The sequence below is a fragment of the Ictalurus furcatus genome, chromosome 26 (genome assembly GCF_023375685.1).
Source record: "Ictalurus furcatus strain D&B chromosome 26, Billie_1.0, whole genome shotgun sequence".
NCBI classification, from domain to species: Eukaryota; Metazoa; Chordata; class Actinopteri; order Siluriformes; family Ictaluridae; genus Ictalurus; species Ictalurus furcatus.
In genome coordinates, this window is record NC_071280.1 from 9,075,486 (window position 1) to 9,103,281 (window position 27,796).

At 36.7% G+C, this 27,796-nt stretch overlaps 2 protein-coding genes across 2 annotated transcripts; one reads left to right on the plus strand and one right to left on the minus strand.

Moving 5' to 3' along the window:
* Positions 1-5,065: 5,065 nt before the first annotated feature.
* Positions 5,066-12,474, minus strand: LOC128602213 (adrenodoxin-like). Its single transcript, XM_053615878.1, has 4 exons — positions 11,954-12,474; positions 9,990-10,114; positions 9,606-9,735; positions 5,066-6,335 (listed from the first exon to the last, which is right to left on the minus strand). The coding sequence occupies exons 1-4, from the start codon at positions 12,136-12,138 to the stop codon at positions 6,230-6,232; spliced, it is 546 nt and encodes a 181-aa protein (XP_053471853.1). The 5' UTR covers positions 12,139-12,474; the 3' UTR covers positions 5,066-6,229.
* Positions 12,475-20,356: 7,882 nt separating this feature from the next.
* Positions 20,357-26,804, plus strand: mxh (myxovirus (influenza virus) resistance H). The gene is made up of 14 exons (XM_053615724.1): positions 20,357-20,454; positions 20,761-20,822; positions 20,916-21,130; positions 22,541-22,678; positions 22,790-22,944; positions 23,034-23,172; positions 23,325-23,523; positions 23,603-23,681; positions 23,770-23,892; positions 23,977-24,109; positions 24,639-24,794; positions 25,462-25,538; positions 25,688-25,945; positions 26,208-26,804. The coding sequence occupies exons 2-14, from the start codon at positions 20,773-20,775 to the stop codon at positions 26,430-26,432; spliced, it is 1,947 nt and encodes a 648-aa protein (XP_053471699.1). The 5' UTR covers positions 20,357-20,454; positions 20,761-20,772; the 3' UTR covers positions 26,433-26,804.
* The last annotated feature ends 992 nt before the right edge of the window (positions 26,805-27,796 follow it).

Consider the following 27,796-nt stretch of genomic DNA (forward strand, 5'->3'; position numbering starts at 1 on the left):
GCATTCATAAATGAAATTAGACAACTGTCTAATTAAAAGTCTTCATAAATCAGGCAAAGGCTATTAAAAAAAGCTACATTCCTGATTGCCCGTATTAGAGCAATAATTAAGAAGTTTAAAACAACTTTAGATTTAATGAACCTGTCTGCAATAGATCACAAGTGGTTTTCCCTTAAGTAGAGTAAGGAAGTTAGAGAGGCAAAAAATGGATCACAGTTGGAAATTTGCAGACGACAGCTGCATTTTGGAGTCACCAAGTCTCCAGATCTACAATTAGACGCCACCTCCATGCCAACAAACTGTTTGGAAGGCATGCCAGAAGAAAAACCTTTCTTTCATCTAACCACAGAATGAAGTGCCTGGAGTTTTCTGGATGCTATTGTAACTTTGACTGTAACTTAGGTTCTAGGGTGAGATGAGACAAAAATCCTGGAAAAAAAGCCTTTTGGCAACAAATGTTCAAGGTGGGTTTTGTGTAACAAGAAGCTTCCCCACTTTTAGATATGATAGACAGTCTGTGATGTTGGGAGGCTGTTTTCATCCTAAGGCCCTGAGAATCCTGTTAGGATACAGGTACCAGAAGAGTGTAAATGAAAATCTGACTGCCTCTCCCAGGAAGCTACAACTGGGTCATGGTTGGATCGTCCAGGTGAACAATGATCTGAAACATACATCTATATCCACACAAAACTGGTTCAATGACCAAAGAATCAAGCGTGTGACCTTACATCCCAGTCCCCTGACCTAAACCCAATTGAAAACCTGTGTGATGAGCTGAAGTGGAGAGTCCACATGAGGGTCCCTAGGACCCTGGAGTATCTGGAGAGATTCTGTATCGATTCCTAGCTATGTGTTCTCCGTGGTTTATAAGATATGACTTAGTGCCATATGTTGGCAAAAAAAGATTGCAGTTCAACAAGTGCAAAATGCAGGGGTGACAATAATTCTGATATCGTTTTGTTTTTTAACAGAGTTTTGTTTTTAAAAAGGGGTTTAAATGACCTTTTTAAAATCCATATTTAAAGGGTGCCAATAATTCTGGTCTGATTGTATTATTAAGGATTTTAAATATTTGATAGTGAATGTGGCCTGTTGTGTATGCTTACCTAACCTTTAATAAATTTAATACTTAAGTTTGCTTTAAAGCTTTAACAGGGCTTAGTTAGAAGCAATTGTAATTTTCTGCTACACTTAATTAGATTTTTGTTTATTATAATATCAATCCAAGAAATGGAGTGAAGTGCAATGACTCTAGGTAATATATGTAATATCTTACCAATTAACTAACTTTTAATTTAAACTAAATTTTAATTTTAAAGTTGTGATAAGTAAAATAAATATATAGATTGTGCACACATAGACAACAGAATAACCAATGTGATGGACAGACCTTAACTGATCCTGTTTTTTTTTTTTTTTTTAAAGGGAATTATTAAATCAATTAATTAGTTACAATACTAGGTTTAGAAAATTTTGATTTATATGTTTAGAAAGTTCCAAAAAAGGTTTATCATTAGTCTGAATTTTGATTATATTACATAATATGCTTGCTACTGCAAAGCACAAAAACTTGTGAACAAAAAGAGTGAAGATATATAATTAATTGTCAATAATGTGTAAGAAACTTTTTTCCTGGCTACAAAAATGTTGACGCCTGAGGTTCTGCTTTGGTAGGTGTAAATAATCGGTATAAATTGTATTGCTTTTTATTTGGTGTCAGTGAGAATTCTTGCTTATTTAATAAGTTTAATACCGTGTATCAACTTCTTTATATGAATTTGCTACTGGATAGGCTTTCTTTCAAATATGAATAGCACATCTGGAAGCCATGTTTCTATGCTGCAGACATCATGTATATTTTTAAGAATCTAAAGAGTAATGTCTTAAGTATATTTTCTTTTGTTTTATATATATATATATATATATATATATATATATATATATATATATATATATATATATAACATTTTTCCCAGTGACATTGCTGCCAATTCTTTATACTCATATTACCTTATGGCAGGAGTTCTCTCTCTGCAGTCAGGGATGGAAATTTTTGTTCCTTAAATTTCCATTGACAGAACACGAGGTAAAATTCGACATTATTTATAGCCCAACGTGTTTTAAAATTTTGGAGGTTTGGATTCCATCCATCCATTTCCTGTACCCCTTATCCTACACAGGGTAAATTGGGGAGCCTGGAGAATATCCCAGGGGACTCGGGCACAGGGCGGGGAACACCCTGGATGGGGTGCCAACCCATTGCAGTGCACAATCGCACACACATTCACACGCTACAGAAAATTTAGAGATGCCAATCAGCCTACAACACATGTCTGGGCTCGGGGAGGAAACTAGAGTACCTGGAGGAAACCCCCAAAGCATGGGGAAAACATGCAAACTCCATGCACATAGGGCAGAGGTGGGAATCGAACCCCCCAACCCTGGAGTTGTGAGGCAAATGTGCTAACCACTAAGCCATTGTGCCCGCCAGGGTTCGGATTAAACCTATTTAATTCAGGTGATCAGTCAAACCTGTAAGAATTCAATAATAAATTAAATAGTTTTGAATTGTGATTCCACCACTGTAACAATATAAAAACACCACAGGGCTTTTCTTCACAGAGCCCATTTTGAGAAGCACTGCCTTTTAGGATGGTGATAATAGAGAATAGGCTAGCAGACATAAAAAACTGTACCTCTATGTACACTTACCATCCACTTTTTTTAGGACCACCTGTACACCTGCTTATTTATGCAGTTATATAAACAGCAAGCTGTAGCTGGCTGTGGCAGTAGCACAATGCATAAAATCATACAGATACAGGTCAAGAGTTTCAGTTAGTGTCCACATCAAGCATCAGAATTGGGGAAAATGGGATCTCTGTGACTTTAACTGTAGAATGGTTGTTGGAACCAGATGCCTCATGCCTCATTCCTGTTCTTGGCTGACAGGAGTGGACCCCAATGTGGTCTTCTACTGTCACAGCCCATCCACCTCAAGGTCAATGTTTTGTGCATGTCGAGATGCTTTTCTGCTCAGCACAGTTATAAAGAGTGTTACATGAGTTACCATATCCTTCCTGGCAGCTTTAATCAATCTAGACATTTACCTCTGACCTCTCTTATCAACAAGGCACTTGCACCCACAGAACTATCATGTACCCAATGTTTTTCTGATTTTCACACCATTCTGTATAAACTCTAGAGAATGCTATGTGTGAAATTCCCAGATCAGCAGTTTGTGAAATACTCAAACCAGCCTGTCTGCCACCAACAACTATGCTATGATCAGAGTAACAGAGATGACAGTTTTTTTTTTTTCATTCTGCTGTTTGATGTGAACATTAATTGAAGCTCTTGACCTGTATCTGCATGATTTTTTTTTTTTTTTTTTTTGCATTTTCTGCCACATGATTGGCTGATTAGATAACTCTGTGAGTGTGCAGGTGTTCCTAATAAAGTGGACACTAAGTGAATGTTTATATAATTCAAATTGTGACTTAAGGCTCTTAATGCATTTTTGTACATGCCTGTGCTGCTGCTGTCTTAAACTATTTGTTATTGCAAAATTTGTTGTGTTGTGGTTTGTATATTTCTAAATAAGTTATCACTTCAACAATGTAGTTTTGCCTTATATCAGGAGTCTCCCAAAACCCCATCCTAAAATGAAAATGGATTTCTAATGGCAATTAACTATAACAAAGTACCATGTTAAATCTGGTTTTGTTTTGGGGTTTTTTTAATGAGGAAAAAACAACACCACAAAAACACTCCAGATGTAGTTCCATACTGTACTTCTAGACAGGTTACCAAGTTGGTAAGATTTTTTTTCCTTTAAAATGGATATAACTGTCCTTTAAAGGAAGCACTTCAACAAACCCTCTTAAATACTTGAGACTCTGCCAAATTCCATCTTACCTAACTAACCTGCAGCTGAACCTTTGAACTGGCCAGACGAGTGCAAACACTCAGCGTGAAGCTTTGTCAAAATATTTGTAGTGATGCAGATGTATTTTCTCGACAAGCCTTAAACCTTTTCCACTTGAACATTTCACACCATGGAATCAGTCTGTTTGCAGACGGAGTTGTCTTATTGAACAGTTAGGGTTGGTTTTTAATAAGAACTGTCTATCTTATTTTCTTGTCTGACGAAACCTGTATCTGAAACATGACAAGGATATCACAGCATATTTAGGGGTAGTCCCAGTATCTAAAGTGACTCATAAGCAAAGCATAATACAAACCAATCATATAGATGTTGAGGTTTTAGGGTCTTCGCCAGGGGCTGCTCTCATATCCTGAAAACTCACAACCTTCACTTCACTAAGCAAGTAGTAGTTTTAACTTTTAGTTTTACATTTTTCAACACTTGAAGTTCTTGTATTCTAACAACTGTCAGTAAAATATCTGCTTGGAGAATAAACACATATAGACCTTTAGACATTTAGACCTTCATGTCTGGCAATAGAATTTCAAAACAGTTAATTTCAGCCAAAATTGCTGACTATATCTAACCACTGACGTACTACATCCCCAGTGGCACATGCAGAAATGCGAAACATACCAATTTCATTAAGTTGCATTGTAGGTTCCTGTATACTGTAATCTTCCGTACCACTGATGTTTAGCTGATTAATGTTAGACCTGTGCTTTAAATAAAGGTCCTCAAGATATATTTTGTCAAAGCAGTGTTTACCTGCCTGTGTTAATGTATTATAATCTACCATAAGCTTGCCTTCAAAGCTGACATTTTCCCCTCACACTGAGTCACTTCCTCTTTCATGCAAGTGTCAGTGTGTGGCAAGTGACCTATACAGACTGTGGGAGAGGATGAACACACTGGCCGTTCTTTAGGACTTTTCATCTTCTAGTTTAAGACTTGCTTAAAAGTCAGTTTCTCCAGAGTAAGAGAACTCACATTGAAATAGTTTAGACCTTTCTTTTCTGGATTTGCATTTATAGTGTGGGCAAATACAGTTATATGGACAGGAAGATGATCGCTATGTAATAGGCCTTTCAACCTTTAGAAAGATACAACATTAATAATTTGGCTTAGTTCATGTCAAAATGTTTTTTTTGAGAGTGGTGTAAATATTACTGTTATTAATAACACAAACTACACAAAAAGTTTATTTAATATTTAATTAAAACATAGCTTAGAAGTTTCATATGATTATTTCAAAGATTTTGAATCAGTACTGTTTGGGTTAATGAGGCACTAATTGTTTAATACACTATAAAGTGGCAAATCAATGTCCAAAGTATTAGTATGAGAAAATCCATTGCATACTGGGCAAGACCTCAAGCTTGAAATCTCTAAACCACGGTGGCATGTAAGTGAAAAACACATGAACAAAACCAAATAAATTCAACAGCAAAATCAGAAACAAGTCAACATAAACTCAAAACAGAAAGGATAGGTCATTATTGAGCATCACATGCCCGTTGGTGATTGGACACGGCCTTTGAATATCACAAGGGAACATTATTGGCTGTTATCTACTTAACCTAGCAAGAGCAATTTAATGCAAAGTGTCATGTTATTCTAGAAATAATTAGAATATCATTGTTATTGTAAGGAGTAATTATTCTGAATAACTAACTCAGCTTCCTTTGGATGCTTTTCAGCATTCACATACTCATACTAATGTCATGCAAAATTTACAGCTGATCTAAAGTAGCATCATATGAATGTTCAAATGAAGCACAAATAAAAACATTACTTGTTTAGGCTCATATTTCCTCTTACTGTAAACATGCTCCAGTTCTCCATTTTCCACAGTTTTGTCTATTTGTTCTTACCGTTTGGTTTGTTCATGTGTTTTGCACTTACAGCTTACCATACTAACATTTCTCATTTTTTTCATCTTAAAAATATGTTTCTTTGCAGTTTGTTGTGAATTCTGTGTTAACTACTTATAATCAATATATGAAACTTTCACAGAATTTATGGCCCATTTTTATGATCCATTGTTATTTTCAGAAATGTGCTGATAAATTGATCACAACCTCCATGTAGCTGTACAAGTGAGCTGTTAAACTACAACCCAGTACTGTAGCCATAAAGGGACTGGACAAAACCATGATTCCTAACATCATAATACCTTTCTAAATACAATCATGCTCTTCTGGACCTCAATCAATACAATCACACAAAAGGTTTGCCTTTTCTCATGATCAATTTACATTGGTTTATGGTAGGTAGACAGGCACGAAGTGGCTAAAGAAACTACGCAGAGCCATCTGACTGTCTGATGTCCGCCGAGCTCTCTGGAACGCGCACGGTCATGCCATCCAGAGATTTTGTCAGGCAGATCTGACAACCCAGACGAGACCTGTAGATGAAAGAACGAATAAAGTGAGGAAATGTAACAGGCGTTTGGTCTTTTCAGTTTAAACAAGGGCTGCTTATTACAGCAAAGTAAGTGAAGCTATAATAGTTTAAAATGTCGAGGACTTTGACCCACACTCTTATAATATCCGGTCATTACAAGAAACCAGATCATAAAAATAAAACACTGTGTACTCATATAGGTAGCACACGCACTTAATCAGGTGATAATACTGTGGTAAGTCATTAAAAAAAAAGACACTAAAGATGAATTCACACTAGTACAAATCAGAAAATAATTAAGCTGGAAATTGCAGATTTGCATTACATTCTACATTCATCACATATAAAAGCATGAACAACTGTCTCATTTATGAGTTCATAATTAAGCTCAGTCAAGGTTCAAGGTCAGTTCTTCAGAAGAGGTATCAGAAAAGATTTAAACAACAGCCATTTAAACAACAGTTAGTTCCAGTCCACTAATTTGATTTGTTGATAGTACTGTTTGTGACACTCTACTCGTCTGTGTTCGCAATATAAAATTCCACTTCCTAGTTTGAAACGGTTACTGCAGTAGAGTTAGTGACGTCATCAGCGGACATGGCAAACAAAACGTTTTAGTAATATAACTTAATTTAAAATATGAAAGCTTGACAAATGAAGATGATAAGGAAGAAGCGGCACCAATTTCAACAGAAGCACCTTTAACAGGAATGTACAAACTACTATAAGCCGAGTGTGGCTTCTTCGGCATCCATTTCCGTGAATGGAGCAAAAATGAACAAATGTGTCCGAAATGTGTCTGTTATATAAAAGGAATATCATACTCGGGATTGTGCAGTTATACCGAATATTCACAGCTGTGCAGATATTCAGAATAAACCACACTCTTCTATCCATCCATCCATCCATTTTCCACACCGCTTATCCTACAGGGTCACGTGGAGCCTATCCCAGGGAGCATGGGGTACAAGGCGGTGTACACCCTGCACAGGGTGCCAATCCATCGCAGGGCATAATCGCATACAGATTCACACACCCACTATGGACATCTTGGACATGCCAATCAGCCTACCATGCATGTCTTTGGAAAGGGGGAGGAAACCGGAGTACCCGGAGATAAACCCTACTCCTGCTCGTGCCATATTGCTAAAATGAAGGACAAGTGGGTGCAAATTAGTACAATCAATTCTTAACCTCAATAATTCTAAACTGCATCCTTAATTGCTTCTGCAGTTTTACAATTACAAAATCCTTAATGATCACAAATTATTATAGAAAAACTTGTCAAAATGTCAACACAAAGTAACAGCAACAAAATGCAGCCATGAGCAAAATCCCCAATATAACCTGCTGGCATTAAACACTAATCCTACTGTTTTTACCATGACCTCCTTGTGACATTACAGATCAGATCGTGCAGATTAATACTCAAAGCCTGGGAGTGTGTCCTGCAAAATGTTTCCCAGTTTTTGGGTAGGCCTGATATTTGGATTTGCCTTTACATTTACTACAGGACTGAATGACTTGGGACTATTCCTTATTTTGAACATTCAGACTTCTTGACCTGATTTTTCTGTGACCTGATTTTTAAATGAATATCCCATTATCTCAGCAATGTTAACTGCTGTGTATTTAGGAGTCTATCTTAAGTTATTATAGTGGACCAGAGCAAAAAAGTAAAATAAGTCGAAAATGTAGAACAAACGTCATAACTGTGCAAGAAACAAATGCAAAAATCATAAATATTTCGAAACATTCACACAAATAAACTGTACATGAAGTAGATTTTTATTCATGTATTTATACATTTATTTCCTCTTACTACTAATTTTTGGTATTTATCATCATCAATCTCTAAACACTATTTCTATATTGTTATGATAGTCATGGGGCTGCCAATCAAAGGTGTAACAGTGTACCTGGCTTGCACAACAATTTTGCTATATATAGTGATAGAATACTATTTTTTAAATATATGTTTCTTTTAACAGCAGAGTTGTGACTACGGTTTTCCAAAAAAAATTAATAAATCATGGTCTCAATTTTTTCTCAGTTTAATTCTACTCAAGAACAGTGCCAATTCTTCAACACTTGAGGTCAAGCAGCCTTTACATAAAACAGAGCAGCACTATTCCCCTCATTCGCTGTGACCAATGACCTAATGCATGCAGTTGAATTTTGGCTCTTTTGAAATGGTTCCTGCCTTCCTCCGATTCGGGAAGGTTGGACACATGCTTCCTCTGAGACTAGAGTCACTGCGATTAACACGGTTGGTCAGTTTATGGACTTGCAATCTCCCGACAATGGTGTGCACTCCTTCCTGGCACACCACTCACTATGTTGCTTCTGTCCCACTGCTCTGCTGGACCACTGCTCCATGACAGCTTCCCTCACTTCCTGTAGCTAACCTTATCCCTAAGCCCTGCAAGATCCACCTGCTTGTAATTTGTAACTGATCCAAATTAATGCTAAACTTATTGTAATCATTTTGTACAATAATCTTTAATGAAACACCGTTCTGAGTCAATTCTTTAAAGCATCTTATGGGGCATTGAACCATAGGCATTTGCCATGTCTAACCAGAGCACCACCAAGACTTCTTTGTTCTCTCATATTCCCTTCATCTTCCCCTCCATGTCTAGCAAGGAGCCTGAAGTGGTCAGTTCTTATGGACTTTGAGGATCTTCCAGAGCTAAATTTACCAATAGTGGTCAGTACTTGTAGCCTTGTACACTTTGTAAGGTGTACTCCATTTGGCCCTGCTGCTGAGCTTGATTTGCTCTCGTCACCACCTCCTGCTGGCTCAATACTGTTAAATTCAGTGCCCGAATTGTGTGTATCTATCAGCATGTTTCACTGGCCCAAGTCCTTCCCTCTGTTCAGGTGTTTTGGATGCACATATGAATTTGCTCTTTAAGGCATGTCAAGCTGTTACTGCATTTCTGGCTCAGAAGTTGTTTGGTGACTTTGTTTTGAGAAACACTAGATATAAATGAGGACAAGGCAAAAACTTGTCTGTGTCAAGCAAATCCTATATTACTTTACAGTAATAATGGGTTGATGGATGCTTTGGAATTTAGTTCTTATGGTTTACATTACATTGTTTTGCACTGGGAGAGTGTCAAATGAACACTGTGGCCATCTTACATACACATACTTAAAAGCAATTATAAACCTGGCCTAAAGTAACATTATCTTAGGGAAAATGGAAATTGTGTCACTGATGTTAAGGCCACCTTTTTTATGCAACTAAGCAGGAAAGGAAACTTACGTATCTGTGAGACCATAGGCAAGATCCAGCATATCCATTTCCTCATCACTAATTGGTCCAAGCTGTTTATATGTCTCCTCTTCAAAAATGACATGACACGTGGAGCAAGCTAGAGTTCCCTCACATGCTCCTGGTAGGAATAACATTATAATTAGACTTCCTCCCGTTTTCAAGGTACTTAAAGACATGCTTTCTTTTCAGTCCTCTTGCTTATTTCACTTTGGGGGACTCCACCCCCATTTTAAGAGCTGTTTCATTACTTTAATGGCTTGAATTAAATTTGCACAGGTATTAAATCCTAATGCATATTTATTTTAAATTGCATTTTCTACTCACACAGAAGCAGGTTATAGAAAGCAAGTGCCAAAAATGTGTTAAACTCACCATAACCATCAATGTCAAGGTCTTGTTGAACAACTACGTCTAATATTGTGTCACCAGGGGAAGCCTTGACTGTAATCTTTTCTCCATCACGATTGATGAAATTAACAGTCACCTTGTTTTCCGACCTAGCACCAAGAAGAGAAACAAGTCATGCTGTGCAACCTATTTAAACAGGCAAAATGTCAAAGTTAACAGTTTCCGTTATTGGTTCTACACACAAACATTAAGGGCATGCTGCCCTCTCATGGCTCAGAAAACATAAGATACTGAATGGTCTCTGGAAGGTTGTTAATTTAGACTTAAAATTAAAAGGTTAGTGATGAGAGTGTCTATTATTAAGCCTTAGACTTTTTACAGCTATTGTATGCAACAAATAAAATTGGAATTTAACACAAAATACAACAATTTCATTCAAAAAATTTTATATGAAAAATCCATCCTGAGTGACTTGCATATCAATAATGATGATATCACTGGTGCAAATTTATTTTATAATTAAATTTTAAGTTGCTTTATTTAATTTTTTCAAACTTTTTTTCATAAACTATTTTCAACTCCTTTGGCTTACGGTTTCCTACATTACCCACAATGCCATTTGATTGCCTGCTGATCATGGCACCAGTGGGAATTCATCTGTACCTAAAGAGAATGATGCAGCAGGGCTTTACACCTTTAGTCTGTCCAGCTCTCTCACCTCCTCATCTGTACACGCTGCTCAAACAGATATGCTTCCAAATCGTCAACTTTTATACTAATATTGCTAACAATGCTATTGTGCTCGTCATGTCATAGATCACCAATTAGCTGAGCAGAGTTTCTACTGTAACTCGTAATGTACAGGTACACTGTATTCTGAAACCTTCAGTCTAATGTTTACTATCTGCACTCCTTCCATATGGGATTCCTCAGTAATATGAGATTGATCATCACAGGAAAACGGTGAGTGAGAAAACAAGTTTTTACTCTTTTGTGTTCAGGAGCCAACACCATTGTATCTGAACAAGCAATGTCCCCCTGTAACAAATGTCTTGGGATAAGTATTTATTCCACAATCAGATGAATGTAATTGCATTACTGTTATATAATGGGAAAGCTGCTTTAGAACTTTACACTGGAAAAGACACAAAACTGAGAGGGACAAGGGACATACAGTAGTATAAAGTATAGAGGGCAAGTTCAAAGCTTCAGAAGGCAATGGAGGGTAAGTTATACACTACAGAGAGTAAGTTATACACTATGGAGGGTAAGTTATACACAATGGAGGGTAAGATATACACTGTGGAGAGCAAGTTATACACTGTGGAGAGCAAGTTATACACTGTGGAGAGCAAGTTATACACTACAGAGAGTAAGTTATACACTACAGAGAGTAAGTTATACACTACAGAGACTACGTTATACACTACAGAGACTACGTTATACACTATGGAGGGTAAATTAAACAGCTTGAGTTGAGCATGAGGATTTGTGAAAAGCCTATTTGATCTCAGATTAAGACTTTCCAGACAGGAACAAGTTTCCCCAGAAAATAATTTAAATGCTTGAAAGAACCACGAACTAAATCATCCTTCAACGTTATCTCCTGTAATGTTATCTATGATTGAAAGATAACAAAACTCCTCCAGTCAAGTTGCAGCAGCTACCTTTTCCCCCTCGTGGTCAAAACGTGAAATAAATCTAAACCCTTCAACCGACTAGCTCATGGTGTTCATCAACTGTTGTTTACTAGCACAAGCCATAAATAATAATAAAGCTACCTGGTCTTGCTAGCTCAGTATTACCAGTCAAAGGCCGAACCTCAAATAGAGGACTACTCCCTACCTGAGTGAACTATAGAACATAGAAGATTACTGCGTATACGCCCTAAGTAGTGCACTTAAACTACTACAGCGGGGGAATTTGGCATTCAGACGAAAAAACGTTAGCGTTTATACTGGCTAGTTATGTGTGAAAATGTCCTTTACCTGAGAGGCTGCACGACACTGCAGGATGTTATGTCTCTTTTACGAATGAGGTCGTTATTTGGGTCAGATAGTTTGTTCGGCGATGCCAAAGTTTTCGATGAAGTATTGGCACCCCTTGAAAGTATCCAGGAGGTCCGCGAAAGACTCAAACCGACTAATCTCCCTGCTGCCGTTGTAAAAGACATTGTTTTAAACGCATAGACAGTATTCGTGCGATTAAAAAAAGAAATAGTATTTGTGACAGTACCGTCGATCTGGATTAAAGCCTGACCGAACTAGAGAAACTAGTCGCCTGGCTGTGTGTTAGCACTGCTAGCTAATGATAGAGCTCAGAGTACAGGGAACAGTTCGGGTTGCCTAACCGCACCGTCCTCAGGCATCAGTTGCATAACACCTTTTAATAATAATATTAATAACGATTAGTCGATTCTCTTCATATATAAAACAAAATAAAATAGAATTTTAAGAATAGAATAAAAATTATTTCATAAAGCGCCACATATAAACATTTTTTTCCACAATAAATAAATAAACTTAAACGTAGTTCCTGAAAGACATAATTGACACTTGGATACAACCAATCAGAGTGAGATGTGGAGTTATAGGCGGGATTTGTGCCGCACTCAAGTCATGTGGTGTAGCAAGGCTATTAGTTTATTAACGACTCGTGTCCAATGAACATGCGCACACACGCTACCTCCCTGTTACTGCAGTGTTGCCAGATAGAAAACCCTAATAAATAATCCCCCTTTTAATATGTGAGAAATGTAGTTGAGCGAGCAAAGTAGTTAAATAAACGAAACTGTTATTAAACCGATATTTTGCATGATTCTTATGGCTTTCTTTTTGCCATAATGACACACTGTCATAGAGTAAATGCATACGTGACAAAAATTTTAATACAGGCATGACACCAACTAGGAGCTCCCTGCAGGTCGGATTTGCAACGGGGATTTGAAATCCAATCTGGCAACACGTATATGCATAAACAAAGGCATTGGCAGAAATTGACCCCTGAATCTGGCACATCTTGTGCAAAAGGTTGCATTCAAAGGTTACAAAGCGAAAGGGAATTATTATACCCTCTTTTTTTTAGCATTATGTAACGTCCAGGATTACGTGTTAATGCATTTTTTAAATGGTCATAGTTAGTATGCGTGGATTTTATCTATATATGGAGCTACACTGTTAAATCGGGTGTTTTTATAAATGAGCAGTTTCATAAAGTCACTTCTTAGCTGACACCTGTACCAACATGATAGATCAGGGTTCTTCAAATCTGTCCTGCAGAGTTTATCTCCAACCCTAATCATTCAAACACACGTGAATAAGCTAACTAAGGTCTTCAGGATTACTAGAAAGCTACAGGCAGGTGAGTTTGGAGGTTGGAGCTGAACTCTGCAGAGTTGAAGAACCCTGGGATTGATCATGCTTCACTGTTGTCACAATATCAAATGTAGTAATATTTTAGACCTCATTGACAAGGATAGTCTATTGTATGTTAATCCTAAACATAATTATGATAGAATACTGATCATTTTTATTATTTGTTATGCTTATATTACATCTGTTCATTTCTCAAAATGCATGACTAAAGTAGGCTTCTCTCCAGATTTTTACAAACCCTAGCTCTGTAACCAGTGAAATCTCAAACTCACTTTTTTTGTTGTTTTTTTTTTTTTGGTTCATATCTTGTCCCCTACCAGAGATATTCAACCCAAAATTGAGGGGAATTTAAAAAAAAATATTGCACTTTCTTGTGTCGTGGAAAAAATCTTTCCAGTATAAGTCAATAAACTTCTGAGACTGAGGGTTTATAGATGTCAAAAACTAATTAAACTTTATTCAAACAATAAAGTGAGACAGTCTGGAGAAAGTCTAAATTATGCAAACACACACATGTCCTTTTCATTCCTTTCTCCACAGCGTACTCATCTTAGGCGGGGTTTTGCCTTTTCTCGTTAAAAACAGACAACTCTTCTTCGCCACAGTTAATCATTCATGTCTATATGTTCTCTTAATTTTGTGCAGCATGCGCAGTTAGTTGTTTTTATTGAAAAGGTTTTATTAGGACAAGGTTACCTTTTTTTTTTTTTTTTTTTTTTTTTTTTTAAAAAAAGGCAAGGTTTCACTCAGAGTGTTTGTTTTTTGTTTATCTCTAACCAACACTCCCTTCTTATGTCTCATTGAGCTTCTGTCTGTTTCTATATGCCGTCCTAGCTGATATCTACCTCCCTTCCTGAGGCCCTAGCCTAACTCGTTAATTGGTATTGAATTCAAGAGCTCAATTTTGACTGTCATGGAAAACGCTGTGAATACTTATGTACATGTGCTTTTTTTGTTTTTTATTTTTAATAAATTTGCAAAGATTTCAAACAAACTTCTTTCACGTTGTCATTATGGGGTATTGTTGTAGAATTTTGAGGAAAATAATGAATTTAATCCATTTTGGAATAAGGCTGTAACATAACAAAATGTGGAAAAAGTGAAGCGCTGTGAATACTTTCCGGATGTATTGTATGTCTATGTGCCTTGTAATGTGTTTTTGTTCCAAGGAGCTAGGACCATCCTGAGGCGAGATTTTGAGGTTTCCATAAAGAGCTGTATAACCACAATTTGTTGCATGCTATGACACAAAGACGGTTAAAACAAAAGCAAAAAAGTGGTGGTTTTGCAAAGCCAAAACACTGAGAATCACTTAGAAAAAAAAAAGAGAAAAATGAAAAAGAGTCAAGTAATTACTTGAGAAGGACTGACCCTGCTGTCTTCAACAGCAGAAAGCTAATGCCTGAGAAATGCATAATCTATTATGAGGTGGGTGTGATCTAGATATGTGATGATGTGTTTCTGATATTTGTACAGGTGCATCTCACAAAATTACAATATCATGGAACAGTAATATTTTTTCCATAATTTAATTAAAAAAGTGGACAGTTCATATATTCTATATTCATTACACATAAAGTGAAATATTTCAAGCCTTTTTTTTGTTCTAATCTGGATGATTATAGCTTACAGTTTATGGAAATAAAAAAGATACCAGTATCTCAAAATATTAGAATAAAGAATTTGTAATAAAGAAATGTTGACCCCGGAAGAGCTCTAATCAGCTAATTGACTCAAAACACCTGCAAAGGTTTCCTGAGCCTTTAAAAAGAACTGGACCGTTGCTTAGTGGTCCAAAGTCCTCTTTTCAGATGAAAGTAAATGTTGCATTTCATTTGGAAATCAAGGTCCCAGAGTCTGGAGGAAGAGTGGAGAGGCACAGAATCCCAGTTGCTTGAAGTCCAGTGTGAAGGTTCCACAGTCAGTGATGATTTGGGTTGCCATGTCATCTGTTGGTCCACTGTGTTTTCTCAAGTCGAGAATCAATGCAGTGTCTACCAGGAGATTTTAGATCACTTCATGCTTCCATCTGCTGACGAGCTTTAAGGAGATGCTGATTTCATTTTCCAGATGGATTTGGCACCTGCCCACAGTGCCAAAACTTTTAGTAACTGGTTTTCTGACCATGGTGTTACTGTGCTTGATTGGCCAGCTGACTCGCCTGACCTGAACCCCATAGAGAATCTATGAGAGACACCAGACCCAACAATACAGATGAGCTGAAAGCCGCTATCAAAGCAACCTGGCTTCCAGAACATCTCAGCAGTGCCACAGGCTGATCGCCTCCATGCCACGCCGCATTGATGCAGTAATTTGTGCAAAAGGAGCCCAGACCAAGTATTCCCAAATGCACTGAACAATTTCTATGCATGGTTTGAAGCACAGAACAACATACCAGCATCAAAGACCACCCTAACTCCCACCAACCAACCAACCAAGTATTTTGTCTGTCTGCAGTAGATGTCAAATGTCCAGAGTTAACCCACAGAAAGCTGCTGGTGCTGACAACATACCTGGCCAGGTGCTCAGGGAATTTGCTGATCAGTTGACGGATGTCCTTACAGACATCTTCAACATTCCCCTGAGCTAAGCAGTCATCCCTGTGTGCTTCAAGATGATCCCTGTGCTGAAGAAATCGTCTGTGTCCTACATGAATGACTACTGGCCTTTTGCACTCACACCTATCATCAGGAAGTGCTTTGAGTGGCTAATTATGAAACACAGAAAGAGCAATCATCCCATCACACTGGACCAAGTTCAGTACACCTACTGTCCCAACCGCTCAACATAGGATGCCATATCTGCTACCATCCACCTAGACAAAAAGGACAACTACTGTATGTGCAGATGCTGTTCACAGACATCAGTTCAGCATTCAACACTATCTGTCTGATAAGAAGCTGAGCCTGTGTGTGTGTGTATTTATTTGCCCCAGTATAATAAGTGACTTAAAGATTATTATTATTATTATTATTATTATTATTATTATTATTATTATTATTATTATAGGAGGACTTGTCCTGCTTATAAATCTACACACAGAAAGTGGCTGTGGAAGGAGTGAGGTTGAGTCAATATTCGGGAGAGGGCTCCCTCTGGCGGTGGGATGAGTGGGTTTCAGATTGTGGCCTTACATTCATAATATAGGTTTCTTTTACGCCTGTTTTGTATCCTATACAAACCTTAATAAACGGCGTTGTCTGACTCTGGAGCAGAGCAATAAAAGTTGGTTATGAGGTTTTGCCCCTTGTGATTTCACAATTATCATATGTAGAATCTGTGCATCCAGGTGGGACAAGAGAAGCGTGCACTTACCAATAAGCGTTGAGATCTCTTTTTTTTCACTGTAAAATCCACCTGTTTGATGACTGCTTTTTGCTGGAGGCTGTGGAACATGCTGTCTCATCAAATGCCTTTAATTAGATATCTTCTGGGTGTGTTTACAAACAAAATATTCAAGTTTAATCTTATATTTGAAGTTCAGTTTGCAGTGTGTTAAACATACCACAACTCCCAGACTGTCCCACCAGGGGGCGTTATCAGACTGAACACTGATGCAACACTACACCTCTTATTAAGCTTTTGTGTGAAAATATGTACATTGTATAGTAAATTGTGATAAGTACTTAAAAAATGTATTTAATTATGACAAGAAATAGAAAAGTACTTAATTTTGCATAAAATGATATAATATTGTTTATAGAGTTGTATTATCTTCATTGTCATTGAGATAAACAGGTTGTAGTTCAGAATCAGAACACGTTATTAATCTTTAACATTACAATATATCAATTTATTTTTGGCAATAGTGTATGGAACAATGTACACATACTCAACACTACATGATAAAATATAGAGCAAAGTGAGAAAAAGCAACACTAAATATGATGTTCTATATAGGCTATATGTTTAATACATAACAAACAAAACACAAAACCACTAATTCACTTATTCAGTCATCTTTAGTAATTGCTTTTGCTTATTCAGGGTTGGATCTGGAGCCTATCCCAGGAACAATGGGATCTTAGGTGGGAATAAAGTCTGTGTAGTACACCATTAACACACACATTTGTACACTTATTCGGATTATAATTCTAATCTGGCGAGGGACATGTTAACCTTCCTTTGTTACTGTTTGTGATCTTTGACTGCATTATCTCAGGAGTGAAGCCGATCATGTCGGTTATATGACTTTGTCCTCAGAATTAGACTTCCTACATCAGCACTGCATTCTCAGCTGTTTTGACAGTAGTCATGTGTCTCTTTTACCTTTGAACACCTGAATAGGCATTGTCATAGGAAAAAAGGTAGATTTCAGTCCATCGTTAAGGCACAGACAAGAACATCTGCTGTACCACGACTCATGTCTGCTTAAATAAAATCCTGAGCATTAGGTCTTCTTTTCTCCCAAGTCTGATCATTCCATCTTCAAGAACCATTTCATCGATCCTACACTGTGTTAACCAATTGTGTTTGATAAAAATTAAATCATTTAAATTTTAAATGGAAAATAATACAAAACTGAAAATAATTGCACAGTGCTGAGAACACAATTATTTAGATGATTGGGATTTGACATAAAAATAACCCATAATTTATGGGATGTTGAGGTTTAAAACAGATGTGCACATTTAATACTTCAATTTAATTTCTCAAAAATGCTTACAGTATACAATCAGAACAAATTTACATGCAAGCATTTTATCCTAAACCATGAAATTAACATCCTAGACTTCCTTGAATTTTATTCAAATTAAGGACATATGTGATGCAACCTATATTTGTGTTGCATGAATACAGAACAAATGGTTTTCCAAGGCTATTATTGTTACAAGTGGAAATCCCCTGGGTTACAAGAACCAAATTAGATGCTATAAAAACACTTTTAATGTTTAAAGCTTCACCTCGTTATATTAGTCTTTTTCAGAAATCATTAACGTCTAACAACTAGAAGAGGGTGTGTGGTATTCTGTTGGGAAATCATAAAACTTGGTTTTATTGATCAGCTGTCCTTCCTATCTCCCTGTAGCACTGACTTAGGCATCTTACATTACAGACACTGCAGTTTATTGCTCTGGCCACATCTACATTCCTCATGCCTCCCTGCAGCAGGCCTATGGCATGTTCACACAGGTGAGCAGGAACCCTAGGCATCTCTCTTCTGGTGTTTTTCAGCTTCAGTAGAAAGGTCTCTTTAGTGTCCTAAATTATTGTAACTGTGACCTTAATTGACAACCGCCTGTAAACTGTTAGTGTCTTAAGGACTGTTCCACAGGTGCATGTGTAATAATTGCTTATGGTTCACTGAACAAGCATGAAAAACCTTGTTTAAACCCTTTCCAATAAAGATCTGTAAATCCTATTTAGATTTTACAAAGTTGTCTTTAAAATATAGTATCCTGAAAAAGGGGCTTTTTTTGCTGAGTATATAAAATAAGATTAAATAAGTATGGGATAGAAGGAACATTAAAAGTAAAAAAGGCAATTATTGAAAATTACAATTACAATTACAGCTGATGGGAGCAAAAGAAAGTTACATAAAGCCATTCTATCTTGGCCTTGGCACTTTCAATGTGTGCTTTGATGGAAGCAAATTAAATGCCACCTGGGGTCATTGTAGTTTTCCGTGTGTGTGTTAGTGTGTGTGTGTGACAGGTGAAGTGAATAACATGATGTCGGAATTCCATTTTCCTAATATTTACATCTAGATGTGTTAAACAACTTAGAACATAGCACCTCACATGTTATACTACCCAATTTTTAGATGAGAAAAAAATATTGGAACGGATTGTCTTAAAGTAAATAAAATGTAATATTTGGTTGCATATCCTTTGCTTGCAAAACTTTATCAGGCCAACAACCACTGACAACACCAAACTATTTTATTCTTCCTTTGTGAAGCTTTTCCAGGCTTTTACTGCAGCTTCTTTCAGTTGTTAAAGTTGTCATTTTGGGGGATTTCTCCCTTTAGCTCCCTCTTCAGGAGGTGAAATGCATGCTCAGTTGGGTTAATGTCTGGTGATTGACTTGGCCAGTTGGAAACCTTCCACCCCCCCACCCCCCACCCCCCCATGAAGTCCTTTGTTGTGTTGGCAGTGTGTTTTAGGTCATTGTCTTGCTGCATGATGAAGTTCCTCCCAATTAGATTGGATGCATTTCTCTGCAAACGTCTTCAGTGTATGGTAAAACAATAGAATTGGCCTTGCCAATCCAATACTTTTGGAAGGGATCGGGTATACTTTTGGCCATATAGTGTAGGTACAATAAAACTTGGCTTTTAAGGTAGGATTTGTTATATTATTAGTAAGAAATGGACAGGAGACAGCGTGCTCAAAACGTGGAAACTTCACTAAAACTCCCCCTCCTCCTGTGCACCCCACAAGTGCGTACATACACATCCAAAACATCCTACCAGTAATGGATTCAGATCACTAACCCATACAAGACAGCACCTGCTGTAACCCACCTCAACTCATGTCTGCTTAAATTAAATCCTCTTCTTATCTCCTAAGTTTGGTCCTTCTATCTTCAAAAATCATTTCATCAATCCAATACTCCATTAACAATTTGTCTAATTTGATAAAAAATGAAATAATTTTAATTGGCAAAGAATGCAAAACCAAAAATAATTGCACAGTGGAGGTGTAGAATGCAATTATTTAGATTATTGTGGTTTGATTAAAATAAATAAATAAATATAAATAATATATGGGATCTTGAGGCTTAAAACAGATGCGGACATAGAACACTTCCATTTAATTTCACAAAAATGCTTACGCATATGCTATAAACATGTAGAACAAATTTACAGTACATGCAAGCATTTCCTCCTAAACCATGAAACTGTCATCCAAGACTTCCTTAAATTTTATTCAAATCAAGGACATGTGTGCTACTATCTATATTTGTATTACATGAATACAGAACACAATGCTTTTCGAAGGCTATTATTGTTACAAATGGAAATCCCCTGGGTTACATGAACCACATTAGATGCTATAAAAAGACACTTTAAATGTTTAAAGCTTCACCCCATTGTATTAGTCTGTTCATAAATCATTATCACTAACAACTAGAACGTGGTGTGTGGAGTTCTCTAGACAAATCCTACAGAGGTAGGTGCCAAAGAAATTGGGACTATACTACATCTAGACATAAAGGCCCAAAATATTCAATACTGTTTGTTTAAATATTTTTAAAGCTTATTCCATTCATTTTATTCAACTTATTTCCCTTTGATTAATTCTATTTTGAATTAATACTTATGTTATTCAGTATTTTGAGTAAATTTGCCTTGTGTACTTTGTAAATATGGTTTGAGCATGCCTTAAATTGTGGATTGTTAAAAATTTACATTATAAATTAAATGTCCTTTGATGGCTTTAAGATAGTAAACACAACAGGTATTTTTTTTTTATTAGAACATTTTATCCATGGATTCTCCACTGGAAATATTGGATTATGACTCTCAAGACAATAATGGGTAAGTACACAATTATGAGTCTCAGATAACCTGTAAAATACTTGTTCTCAGATTTTAATCGTAATATACCATTACAATCCTTTGTTTTTACAGAATGGCAAATCAGCCAGCTGAAGAGAGGACTGGATTGTTTCTCAAACAATGGGAATCCCAAGTGCGCCCCTACATTGAAATGATTGACTACCTACGGCGTATCGGCATTGAGAAGGATCTTGCCCTGCCCTCCATTGCTGTTGTCGGAGACCAGAGTTCTGGGAAGAGCTCAGTTTTGGAAGCATTGTCTGGCGTGGCTTTACCCAGAGGCAGTGGTGAGAGATGAGTCTGTTCATTTGTACATGCTGAGTGTTCAGTGGTATTACAAAGATCGTAGTTGCCTAAAGAGAAATTAAACCTATTGACAGCATCAAAGAGATGAAAGATTACTCAAGACAATCACACACAACTTGTTACTTAATTACTTATTCAGTAATAAAAATGTCCTAGTGTAATAAAAAAAATATATGATTTCAAGCTCCTAGGAAGTTTATTTCAGCTGTATGCAGGTCAGGTATCTTATGACTGTCATTAACAAGTGAAAATGAAACTGAGCTTAAAGTTTTATAGGCATAATTAACCATCTAATGTAACAGAGATAGTGATAGTGGATATAAAAAGTTTACAGACCTCTATTAGAATTTTACTATGTAAAAAATTAAACCAGAACAAATCATGTCACATCTTTTTCCATGCTTTGTAAGCTTCTTGCAGACTTCAGCAGTCAGATAAAACCAAGATTTCAAGAAAATAAATAAACAGCTGATCTTTATTTGTGGGTTAATAAGAATCACTTAATTAATGGCAATTGTATGATAATTACTTCTGAACATGAGTTTGAAAGTGATTAGTTATTTTGAGTACAGTCACATAACCCATTATAAAAGGGTGTGCACACTTATGCATCCATGTCATTGTAAGTTTTTATTTTTTTCCCCCACTAACACTTTTCTATTTGTTTTTCACTTGAATTGTGTTGGTTTGTATATCACATTAAAGACAAAAGATCTGACATGGTTTATCTTGATTTAATTTTTTACATCACAAAAACCTGCAATTTTAACAGGGTGTAAAGGCTCATATATCTATATATCTGTATGTATGAAGAATGGTTTTATAGTAAACCAAAAAAAAAAACTGATTTATTATAAGCCAACTTTTATATAAAAACACAGTGATGATTTTCTGATTCTACTTGATCAGAAGGTGTTGATAATTTTTCTGCAACATCAGCTCTGACTATAGTTCAGGCTATAGGTTTATATACATGTGCTTTTTTTAATACTTTATTGTTTCCTTAGTAAGAACCTGCACAGAGACATGTATTGCAAACATTCAACATAAATCGATTTTTTAAAAAGCAGGTGTAATTACTCTTATGGTGAAGTTTTCTGGGAAAAGCATTTTATTTAGCATTTCAGTGTTAGTGCTTTGTAACAATCAGAAGTAAAGCTATTTTTTTTTATGTTTTTCCACACAGGACAGTTTTTAGGACAGAGGACTTTTTGTGCTTTTTTGTGGCATATTAAATTCAATAGAGAGAAAAAATAGAGAGGAAACCAATGCTTATAGCTTGCCCTGGAACAGGAACTAATTTGTTTCATAGTCAAGAAACATATTAAACATATAATGAATAATATTACAGGGCTAATAAATGAAGAATTAAATATTTGGTTCCATATCAGGTATCGTCACACGTTGTCCACTGGAGCTGAAACTGCGGAAGCTGACTGATGGCTCAAAATGGACGGCTATAATCTCTTACCGAGATGTGCAAGAGACATTCATGGATCCTTCACAAGTTGAGGGTTACGTCAGGAGAGGTATGAACTCAGAAATTAGTTTTTTATTTGATAAATCTAATTTTTTTTAATGTTTTTATTAGTGATTGTATGTTTGTGTGTGTGTGTGTGTGTGTGTGTGTGTGTGTGTAGCCCAGAATGTTCTTGCTGGAGATGGTGTTGGGATCTGTGATGAACTCATCAGTTTAGAGATCAAGTCTCCTGATGTATGTGACCTCACCCTAATTGATTTACCTGGTATAACTAGAGTACCCGTGAAAGGCCAACCTGAAGATATTGGAGATCAGGTATATAGACAATTTACTTGAATTACAAAGCATCCATGCAGGATTTTGGGAATGTTTTTAAAAAAAATAATTGACCTTTTGGTTTTCAGATTAGACGTCTTATATTGAAATTTATTGAGAAGAGAGAAACTATTAATTTGGTTGTTGTACCGTGCAATGTGGACATAGCAACAACCGAGGCACTGCGGATGGCACAGGGTGTGGATCTGAATGGAACAAGAACTTTAGGTATAAATTCAGATGAACATTAAAAGCCCTATTTCCAAAGGCAATTTGCAATGTTCAATTCACTTTGAGAACTTTACAAATTACTAGACTTGAATATTTTTAGTTGTACAATTTTTTGTTGCATTTCCTCATTGCTCTCTTTATTTCCACAGCAATTCTTACGAAGCCAGATTTGGTGGATAAAGGGGCGGAAGCTGACATTTTGCAGGTTATGCAGGGTAAAGTTGTTCCTCTGAAAAAAGGTTACATAATGGTACGATGTAGGGGTCAGAGTGACATTAATGAAAACATCTCCTTGGCTGAGGCCACAAGACAGGAGACGGAGTTCTTCAGGACCCACAATCACTTCAGGTAGCTGATTTCCTTCATACAAAACAAAAGCAATACACGACATAATGCACCTTTGATAATATTGTTCTATCTCCTCCAGCTATCTTTTGGAAGAACAGAAAGTCACAACACGCTGCCTTGCTACCAGGCTCACCAAAGAGTTGGTTGAACATATCAGGGCAAGTTGAAAGATACTGTTAAAAGATTTATACATGGTCACATAAAAATGTGGCCCAATTCTTATCAGATGTTCTTCCTTATTCACAGGCATCACTGCCATCACTCACAGAGCAGATTCAAATCCGCTTGTCTGCTGTTAGGCTAGAACTCAGGAGCTATGGCCAAGGTCCTCCATTAGAGCCAGAGAAGATGGCGGCTTATCTGAGTAAGGTAAGTCCTTCAGGTACTTAGCAGAGGATGGGGTAAACATTTATCTTATGAGGAATTGTAATGTCTCTTATTTGATTTGAGCAGAAAATCTTGGAGTTCAGCGATCAAGTCACTGAGCTCTGTCGGACCGGGGCATCAGGAGAGGGAAACATCTATTCTCTCCTGCGACCTGTGTTCAAGCAATGGGAATGCCACCTGAGAGACTCCAAAGCATCATGTAGATTTTTTTCATATTTTTTTCATACACATAAACATATAACATAGTACAAGGTTATATGTAATACAGAACAAGGTAGTAATGGAAAATGTGTAGTAAGGAAAACATCAAGAAAGGACAAAATTTAACAGAGGGTTGCACACTAATACCATATACTATCGGATTATAGTAAAGCGATAAATGTATGTCACAATGGGGGACCAGGTGTGAAGGTATGATTTACATTTGGTTTAAGTTGCTGAGTGCTTTGTTAAATGGTTCAGCCAGTAGAGAGAGAGGATATTTTAGTTTCTTCATTATAGTTTAGTAGTATGATCTTATATCATTGTTATCGTTGTTAAATGGTAGAGCGGACACCTCTTTGAACACTTTCTCTACCAGTTAAGATAATCTTAATTGATCTTAAATACTGTACATAATTTCTATAAGATGAATGTCTTTTTATGAGAAATTGAGTGAAAGTTTAATGTTGAAAAAATATAAGGTTTCACATTATCTGAGTCATAGTCTGTCTTTGGTCTGAACAAAGTCAGGGATGAAGTGCGGGAGATGACGGAAAACTATGAGGCACATCGTGGGAGAGAGCTGATAACATTCAGTGACTACTGTGTATACGAATCACTGATTCAGAAGCATGTAAACAATCTCACACTACCAGCTATAGAGACTCTGAAAACTATTAGAGGTAATGTCAGGTCTTATATATATATACACAGTGCCTAGCATAAATATTCACCCCCCCCCCCCCCCCCCAACATTTGTTATGAAGAGTTACAACCTGTAATAGAAATGGACTTAGTTTACCAATCTGAAAGTACAAAATATTATTAATTGCAATATGCAATATTTATAATATTGGCAAAATTGCACTAGCTCTGTCAGATTGTATGGAGACCATTGGTGAAGAGCAACAATTCTTGCCACAGATTCTCAATGGGACTGAAGTCTGTGCAGTGATTGCGCAAGTTTAACACATGTTGCTTCTAGTTTTTGAACCACTCAAATGTAGGTTTGGCAGCATGTTTAGGGTCCTGCTGGAAAATGAACCTCCAGCCCAGTTTGAATGTTGTGCAGGATGTCCATCATTTGGGATATTTTATTAGAACAAACTCTTCACCAGAACTAATGTAGGGGTTTCAGAAAATGAGGTGTGAATACTTATGTAATCACATTTTCTAAATTTGCAAATTATGAATGATTTGACCAATATATAATTCCGTACATAATCCAAATTAAGTCAATATCATAAAAATAGTGGACATAAGCTTATCACTTGATTATATTCATTTATAATTTTATATATTTAATTATCAATTATTAAAATTTTCTTTGCTAATAAAATATTTTGACAGGCATTGTGCAAAATGAGTTCAGAACTCAGTGCGAGCTCTGCTTCCTAAATTACCCTCATCTGAGATTTATGATAATAGTAAGTAAAATTATCTGGACTTGTCTATCATAAAACATTTCCTGTCATCTGTTGATATGTAACAGAAATAAATTTAGATAAAGGAACATATGAAATACATTTGAATATGGGATACAAAACTGTAAAATATTCTGACTTTATGTCTTCAGAATCAGATTGATGACATTCAGTCACAGCAGGAGGCAAAAGTGGAGAAGAGGATCATGGAGTACATCAGCATGGAGAAACTCGTGTTTACCCAGGACCCCATTTTCAACCAGAAGATGGTCGACTTCCGTTTCGTTGAGCAGAGGCAGGAGTACGAGTCTGTGTGTTTAGATACCGGAGAGAATGCAACCTCTCCCAACAACTGTGCTGTCTTTGACACCAGAAAACTAACACCTGAAAAATGGATAATATACTATGAGGTAGGTGACAAAAAAAAGCTAATGGTGTTTCTTAAACACACTATTTGCTTCTTAGACATATGATCATGTACTATAGATTTTTATGTAACTTGAAGCTACAAATGAGAGTGACAATTTATTTTTGGTTTAACTCTGTGTCACTGTCAGGACTGAAGCTTTCAAATCTCCCTTAGTTAGCTTTATTTTACTTTCAGTTGGATCCTCTCAGCACTGAATCAATGCCATTACCACTAAATCTAACTCTTTTTCCTATTTCTAACAGATTGTCTACCAGCGTCTGGCAGATTTTGTTCCCATGTTGATTCTGCTGTTTATGTTGAAAGAAGCGGTCGTAATGTTGCGGGCAGAGTCCATGGGCCTGCGTAATGGGGCTGATGTGGCTAAACTGCTCAGTGAAGACTCAGAGTCAGGACGAAAGAGAACAGAGTTACATCAGCGCATGGAACGACTACGGATGGCCCAGGAGAGGATCACCATTAACCTCTGAAATTTTGCATTTTTAACACTTATCTAAAAACATACATAGATATTAATTAATAATGTTTACAAAATAGTCTGGCTTTAAACACACTTTTAGGATACTGTGTGGAATGTTCTTTTTTATCCCAACAATCTTGACAATTGACATGTCTCTTGAAATAAAATGGAACGGGACAAAGAATGATTGCCAGTCATGACTTCAACTTTAATTCTTCAGTCATTACCATATAAATTAGGGGTACTCAAAGTCCAGCTATACAAAATTCCAAGTTCTGAATAAGCAACTAACATGACTGAATGACAACAGCAGTTACCTTCATTAGTAATTAGTTTATGGCTTTAAATACACTGATCAAACATAATATTAAAACCACCTGCCTAATATTGTGTAGGTCCCCCTTGTGCCACCAAAATAGTGCTGACCCATTGAGGCATGGACTCCACAAGACCTTTGAAGATGTGTTGAGGTGGCACCAAAATGTTAGCAGCAGATCTTTTAAGTCCTGTTAAGTTGTGAAGTGGGACCTTTATGGATCGGACTTGTTTGTTCAGCACTTTTATTTTCTTTTGATTTTTTAAAAATACATTTATGGCATTTGAGAGACGCCTTTATCCAAAGCGACTACATTTATCTCATTTTTTACGCAACTGGAAGGTTAAGGAGTGGAAGGTTAAGGGCCTTGCTCAAGGGCCCATCAGTGACAGGTTGGCAGTGCTGGGATTTTCTGTTTATGCTTCCAACACATCAACTTCAAGAACTGACTATTCACTTACTGCCTAATATGTCCCACCACTTCACAGGTGCCACTGCAATTAAATAAATGTTATTCTCGTCCCCTGTCAGTGGTTTTAATGTTATGGCTCATTAGAGTAAGTTATCAATTTGAGGTGGTTATTCTTTGTTATATAATGGCGCTTCAACTTGATTCTTTTAAAATTTTATTTAAATAGCACTTTTAAAAATGGACATTGTCACAAAACAGCTTTACAGATATCGGATATACAGTCATAGGAAAAAAGTAAAAAATGAGAGACTGGAGTTAATAATCACACCAAGGTCTTTTCCTGCTGCAGATGTAACTGAAAGGCCATCCAGAGTTACTACTCAATCACCAAGCTTGCTTCTAACTGTCTTTGGTCCTAGTAGAAGCACTTCTGCCCTGTCAGAATTAAGTAGGAGGAAGTTCCTCAGCATCCAGTGTCTGTACACATCCTTTACACGTTCCTCAACCTTTGTTAAGCTGGTGTCTGTCATCAGGCTTTGCTGAAGCATATAACTGTGTCATCAGCATAGCAGTAGAAGACAATACTATGTTTATGAATAATTATATATAGAGGTAGCAAATATAGAGGAAAAACAGTGGGCCCCAT

Coding starts and splice junctions, on each gene's coding strand:
- LOC128602213 (XM_053615878.1), bottom strand. CDS start 12,138: ATGTCTTTTACAACGGCAGCAGGGAGATTAGTCGGTTTGAGTCTTTCG. Junction 9,736..9,989: donor CCTTGACATTGATGGTTATG/GTGAGTTTAACA, acceptor TATTCCTACCAG/GAGCATGTGAGGGAACTCTA. Junction 6,336..9,605: donor GCCTATGGTCTCACAGATAC/GTAAGTTTCCTT, acceptor TTTCATCTACAG/GTCTCGTCTGGGTTGTCAGA.
- mxh (XM_053615724.1), top strand. CDS start 20,773: ATGGATTCTCCACTGGAAATATTGGATTATGACTCTCAAGACAATAAT. Junction 21,131..22,540: donor GGCTTTACCCAGAGGCAGTG/GTGAGAGATGAG, acceptor GTTCCATATCAG/GTATCGTCACACGTTGTCCA. Junction 22,679..22,789: donor TGAGGGTTACGTCAGGAGAG/GTATGAACTCAG, acceptor GTGTGTGTGTAG/CCCAGAATGTTCTTGCTGGA.